Here is a 6,732-nt window from a genome sequence, read left to right on the forward strand (position 1 = left end):
GAAGAGAATGAAAAATAAATAAAAGAAAATAAGCAAGGATAATGATGATAACAACAACAACAATAAAATAAGAGAGAGAGAGAGAGAGAGAGAGAGAGAGAGAGAGAGAGAGAGAGAGAGAGAGAGAGAGAGAGAGAGAGAGAGAGAAACAATAAAGAATAAAATAGCCTAAATGTTTACGTTCGTGAGAGAAAACGGAGGTCAACTTTTTATTTTAATGGGAGACTTATGTGAATTGAAATACACTCAGTTATTTGTACATCAGTGCTTCCCAGACTTCTCCAGCACGTGACCCCTTTGAGTAGCACCAAACCCACCACAACCCACACATTGGTAAGCCTTCTAAGCACATACTAGTTTACATTGGCGCAGATATATTAAAAAGATTAATCACAAAAAATAAATAAATAAATAAAAACATATATTCAGTACATGCAGGTGGGCTCTCCTTGACACACAGAGAAAGGCTGGTAATTCTCTGTTGATCATTAGCTACAATATGGCAGCCTCTGTTATACTTCGATATCTCTGTGAAATATTGTTGTTTTTTAACGTCAAATGGTAAATACTTAATAATGATAAGTATTAAGCCAAGCCTTCAATTCACACAAGCTTTTCAATGATTTCACATTACGCCACACAAGGGACGAGACATTGCAGTGCAAGCCCCGCCAGGACATGTTTGAATTTGGCGCTTCAATCAGTAGCATCTAGATACTTTGACAATTACAGTTAAAATGGCCTGAGATTTATTTTTACACGCTTATAATTCTTTATATTTAATTTTCTATTAGTTTAGTATAATATAAAAGAAGTTGGTGCTTGTTATTGAAAGGTAAAAGTGTCTTGTGGATAGGTTTGGGTGCGTACTGTGCGGAGCAGGCTGGGAGGGACGACACACCACCAGACCTCAGTAAGCAAGGCTCTGTGTTCAAAGGGTGCCATAAATTGCTGCTTTATTTAACGTATTTTCGCAGAACAAGACAGTGACAGGGGCCGTGGTGGCTGTCTGCGTGTGCTGGTGCAAGCTTGGTGCCTGCCGGGAGGTGCCAAGTGCAGTGCCACCAAGGCTAATATTGGTAAGAAACCGGCCCACCACTTGTCCAGCCAGCTAATTTGCACAGTGTGATGTAACAGGCGGTAACTGTGATAGTGTTGTTACCTGTCACCAACAACAACAACAACACAGGGCTGTCAGGTCAGTGGTTAACCTTACTGTTTATTGTTAAGCCTCGTATTTCATGTTTTTTGCACCTCGTTAGGAATATATTGATGTGACCCAGCATTCCACGGTGCCACAAGCGCTCCAAGCCTCCACCACAAAACTCTTACTAATTAACCATGACAGGAATTATAAAAACGTCAAAAAAATCCACTTAACTAATGTTATCAGCTGAGGTGGAGGCAGCCTTCCCCATTTGTCGGCCAATATCTGCTTCATTTCTCACTTATTGTAAGCCTAACACGTCACTAAGTGGAGCTACATGACTAGGCTTTCATATCCGCTAGCTAGATATATCCGCCATTCCCTCATTTAGTTACGATGGAAGAATAACAGGCAAAATAGCGGCCGTTCTCTCCACTGACAAGGGCCGCCATGTTGCCTGGCTACCTCCGCCAACCTGATTCAACCTGTGGATTTCAAAATTTTTTTGGTATTTTCTTAACTTCTTTATTCTGGTGGTATAGCATGTTTTTATGGTTTATAAAAATAATTATTTGCTTTAGAAGTGTTTTCGTGGCTTGTGTTGAGTTGTGTTGAATTTTGTGTTGCTTGACGAAAATGTGGGGAGTTTTTTTGGCAGTATTTTGGCAAACTTGTTTTTTTATTTCACGCTCTAACTACGTCTTTTGTGTTTCTAAAAATTGCTTATGATTTTTAAAGTGTTTTTTGGTTCCTGTTGAGGGAAATAAGTGGACTTTAGAAATGGTTTATGGTCCTGTTAAAAGTTGTTATTACAACACTTTTTATGTTATTGTCTCTCCATTTCAGCTTGTAACTAACTTTTCATTGCTTGAAAAAATAGTTTGTATGTTTTAAAGTGTTTTATCTTGTTGTTGAGTCAAAATGGGTGGACTTTTCAGTGGTTTTTAATCGTATTTAGGTTCCAACACTTGTTTTTTACAATATTTCGGTTTTATTTGTTTATTCTTGTTCCAGGTAACTTTTGATGGTGTAAGATGATAGTTCAGATTTTTTAAAATTTTTTACGCTCCTAAAAATTCAAATGTTGTGGATTTTTCAATGATTTAAATTGTGCCGAATATTTCAACACTTTTTCCATATTTCATTTGGATATTTTTTAAATACTACTCAGGCTGGAGCTGTTTTAATATTGTGAATATTAGTTTAAGTATTTGTCAAGTCAGAATATATAAGGCATTCCAGCCTAGCTCCATTTTTTCGAGGGGTCATTTTCAAAATGAAACCCGTTACGGTACGTAAAATAGCCGTGACGTCACGGCCGCCATCATGGACCCGGGACCTTGATCGGCTCCGCTGTCTCCTCGGTAATATTTATCGTATTTTGCAATGTTTTCCTGGTGTTTCCATGTCTTTCTAGACTCAGACGTGTAGATAAGAGTAGAATGAGTAAGAAAATGAGAGAAATAGAGGAGGAAGATGAAGGGAGAAGGAATAGAGGAGGTGGTAAAACAGAAAAATGCTAAGAAAACAATATTTAGGTTAATTTTCCTGCTGCCCTGTCTGTCTTTGTAGTATTTGTCTTCCGTGACAGTGCTTTCAGTGTATTTGCTGTGTTTAGGGGCTGTTGGAGTGTGTGTGGAGGTGTTTACGGGGTGTTGGAGTGTGTGTGGAGGTGTTTGGCTATTGATGGGTTTTTGGGAGGTGTTTGAGTGGGTTTAGTGGTGTATAAGTGTGTTTGGAGCTGTTTTAGGTGTGTTTGTGTGTGTCTGGAGGTGATTTGGAGGTGTGTGAGTGTGTTTGGAGTTATTTTGTGGGTGTTTGAGTATGTCTTGAGTGTTTTAGGGGTGTTTGAGCGTGTTTGGAGGCGTGTTAGGGGTGTTTGAGTGCTTGTAAGTGTTTTGGGGCTCTTTGAGTGTGTTTGGAGGTGTTTTTGGGGGTTGTGTGAGTGTATTAGGAGGTGTTTTGATGGTGGAGTGTGTTTTGATGGATTTTTGAGGTGTTTAGAGATGTTTTGGGGACTTTTAAAGGTTATTTTGGGAATGTTTGAGTGTTTTGGCGGGTTTTGGGGATGTTTCAGTGTGTATTGATGGGTTCTCGGGTTGTTTGAGTGTATCTGGGGGTGTTTGAGTGTGTTTACAAGTATTTTGGTGCGTTTGAAAGTATTTTGGAGAATATTTGAGTGTGTTGGATGTGTTTTGGTGATGTTTGAGTATACTGGGAGGTGTTTGAGTGATGTTCTGATGATATTTGAATGTGTTTGGAGAGTTTTTTGGGGTGATCGAGTGTGTTTGGGAATAATTTAGAGTGTTTTTAATATGTTTCGGTGTTTTGAAGTAATTTGGGATTTTTTTACTACTACTACTACTATTACTACTACTACTACGTCTCTTTGTTTACCATTACGTCATTTCTCCCCCACCATGTGCCAGCGTTGATCCCGCTCAGCTGATAGAGATCACACTCACACATACACACTTACTCATACCGTCACTATCAAATCAGTGCCTCATCATCCCTTTCCTCCTGTGTCTCCTGCTCACTATGCTTCCCTGACATCACCCTCCTCACTGTATTTTCACCATATCATTGAAATATCCGGTTAAATTCTTTCGTTGCACACATTTTTAGTTTCTCTTTGTTTACTGTTCGCATTTCAGATTCGCTGTACGGTGTTGTTGTGTTGCCATCGTCACCATTAACTGCATCAAGGGAAAATTGTGTTATCCATGTGTTGTGGTTCATTATTAGGAGTGTTTAAAGTGTTGTGCTAGTCGTTGAAAAAAAAAATATTTGTCTCAACTGTTAGTGGCATTCTTCACCACCACCACCGCCGCCGCCGCTTAACCTCAGCATCTCCCCACACGCCACCTAGTCACTGCCATCTCCCCGCTCGCTACCTCTTTCATTACCCTCTCACCATCAGCACAGTTTTACACCACCACCATCAAAACACATAATTTTTAGCGTTTTTATTTTTTTGTTCATTCATAGTCTGTGTGTATGTGCGAGTGTTGCTCCTAAAGTGTTTGAGTCTCGGCTCTTGTGTGTTTCAGTCTCTCTCTCTCTCTCTCTCTCTCTCTCTCTCTCGTGTTAGTTCTATGCGTGTGTCTGTGCGTGACTTTACATCAGGGCCATGAATCTTGAGCGTCATCGGCCGTCTTCCCGAGAGGTGTTGCAGAAAATGGGACGTCAACACCAGCAGGAGGAGAAGGACAATTTGCTGGTGGCGCCTCCCCCTGTTATGCCTGAAGGTACTGTGTGTTTGTGTGTGTGTGTGTGTGTGTGTGTGTTATATATAGTTTTATTGTTTTTCAAATGTACTTGATTTTTAATGTTTTTTAGCGTATTGATTGTGCGTTTTTTACTTGTATGCTTTTCTCTGTTCGTGAAGTCCTTAGTTTAATGCTTATCACTTAGTTTTATCATTTTTTTTTTTAGACTGAATGCTCATATTTCCTAAAGGTGTATATATGTTCTGTTAGTACATCACAACTGCTGCTCCCCCATGGAATCTCCTGGGGCGCTGACTTAACCTAGCGTAACCTTACCCGACTGGCTGGATGTGCTGACGTACACCACGGCTGCCTCTCAGTGACAACCCTCGCTGAAATGTACCTTCCCGAACCTGAGCTAACCTAACCATTCTTTTACCTCTCTAATCAAATCTCTTCCCTAATGAAACCTAACCATGTATTCCTTACTTAATCTAACCTTACCAAACCTAACTTCACCAAACCTAACTTCAAACCTAACCTTACCAAACCTAACTTACCAAACCTAACTTCACCAAACCTAACTTCACCAAACCTAATCTTACCAAACCTAATCTTACTAAACCTAACTTCACCAAACCTAACTTCACCAAACCTAACTTCACCAAACCTAATCTTACCAAACCTAATCTTACCAAACCTAACCTTACCAAACCTAACTTCACCAAACCTAACCTTACCAAACCTAACCTTACCAAACCTAACTTACCAAACCTAATCTTACCAAACCTAACCTAGCTTAACCTGACCTAACTTAACATAACCTAACCTTACCAAACCTAATCTTACCAAACCTAATCTTACCAAACCTAACCAAACCTAACCTAACCAAACCTAACCTAGCCAAACCAAACCTAACCTAACTTAACCTAACCTAACCTAACCTAACCTAACTTAGCCTAACTTAACCAAACCTTACCAAACCCTCCCATTCCTAACCTTAGCAAACCTTCCCTTTCCTAACCTTACTAGACCCTTCCATTCCTAACCTAACCTAACCGAACAGAACCTAACATAGCCCCACCACCCCCAGGACTGTTCGGCACCCGTCACGTCCTGAGCTTAATGGGGTTCCTGGGGTTCGCCAATGTGTACGCCATGCGGGTGAACCTGTCAGTGGCGGTGGTGGCGATGGTGAACAGCTCGGCTATCCCTCACGTCAACACCTCCACTCAGGACGCTTGCCCAAACACCGCCACCAACTCCTCCACACACCACAATGAGGCAGGTCTTGTTGTGTGGCGTTTGTCTGCAGTTGGTAGGGTTTGTTTGTTTGTTTGTTTGTTTGTTTAGTTTTGTTTTATTGTTTTTACTTACTCGAGTGATTTTTTTTTTCTTAGTTTTCATTCTTTTTTGCTTTTGTTTATTTATGAGTTTATTTGATTTTTTTATTTATTTTTAGCTTTTTATTGATTTATTTGTGAATTTGACATTTTTTCTTAATTTTTTACTTTACAAATGTTTTGTTGCCCTTGGCCAATAGAGAGAGAGAGAGAGAGAGAGAGAGAGAGAGAGAGAGAGAGAGAGAGAGAGAGAGAGAGAGAGATTTACTGTATAACATATCCTAACACATCCTTTTACAAATATTCACCTGTGTATTGTAGGAGAGAGAGAGAGAGAGAGAGAGAAACCTAATCAACCTTAACCATAGTTGATATAACCTAACCTAATCTAATCTATCCTAATCTAACCTAACCAAACCTAATCTATCCTAACCTATCCTAACCTAACCTAACCTAACTTAATCTATCCTAACCTAACCTAACCTATCCTAACCTAATCTATCCTAACCTAACCTAACCTAACCTAACCTAATCTATCCTAACCTAACCTAACCTAATCTATCCTAACCTGACCTAACCTAACCTAACCTAACCTAACCTATCCTAACGTAACCTAACCTAACCTAACTTCCTTCTTCCTAGGACGGAGAGTTCACCTGGGACGAGAATGAACAAGCACTGATCCTGGGGGCTTTTTTCTGGGGGTACATCATCACCAACCCCATCGGAGGTCGTCTGGGAGAGGTCGTGGGGGGAAAGGTCGTATTCTGTGTGGGGGTGCTGGTCACTTCGGTCCTCACGCTGGTTACTCCTGTCGTGGCGCGGACTTCCACCCCTCTCCTTATTGCCTTGAGGGTGGTGGAGGGCCTGGGTGAGGTGAGTTTGTGTGTGTGTGTGTGTGTGTGTGTGTGTGTGTGTGTGTGTGTGTGTGTGTGTGTGTGTGTGTTTTTCTGGTTTATTCTTTATTTTTGTTTTTTTTATTTTTTTTTACTCAATGTGTGTGTGTGTGTGTGTGTGTGTGTGTGTGTTT

The 6,732-nt window shown here is 40.5% G+C and overlaps 1 protein-coding gene across 3 annotated transcripts in view; it reads left to right on the forward strand.

The window, feature by feature from the left end:
- Positions 1–891: 891 nt before the first annotated feature.
- LOC135095720 (putative inorganic phosphate cotransporter) overlaps positions 892–6,732 on the forward strand; it is a 14,853-nt gene continuing 9,012 nt past the window's right edge. Inside the window, exons 1-4 of one of the 3 annotated variants that reach the window (XM_063996748.1) lie at positions 892–1,198; positions 4,277–4,398; positions 5,453–5,643; positions 6,345–6,578. In XM_063996748.1, coding sequence (XP_063852818.1) covers positions 4,281–4,398; positions 5,453–5,643; positions 6,345–6,578 — 543 coding nt within the window. In that variant the 5' untranslated portion in view covers positions 892–1,198; positions 4,277–4,280. Of the gene's footprint in view, positions 1,199–2,492; positions 2,512–3,804; positions 4,399–5,452; positions 5,644–6,344; positions 6,579–6,732 lie in introns of those variants that run through there. The other 2 variants (XM_063996749.1, XM_063996747.1) reach the window with 2 other exon arrangements.

Source organism: Scylla paramamosain, unplaced genomic scaffold, assembly GCF_035594125.1.
Source record: "Scylla paramamosain isolate STU-SP2022 unplaced genomic scaffold, ASM3559412v1 Contig1, whole genome shotgun sequence".
Taxonomy (NCBI): Eukaryota; Metazoa; Arthropoda; class Malacostraca; order Decapoda; family Portunidae; genus Scylla; species Scylla paramamosain.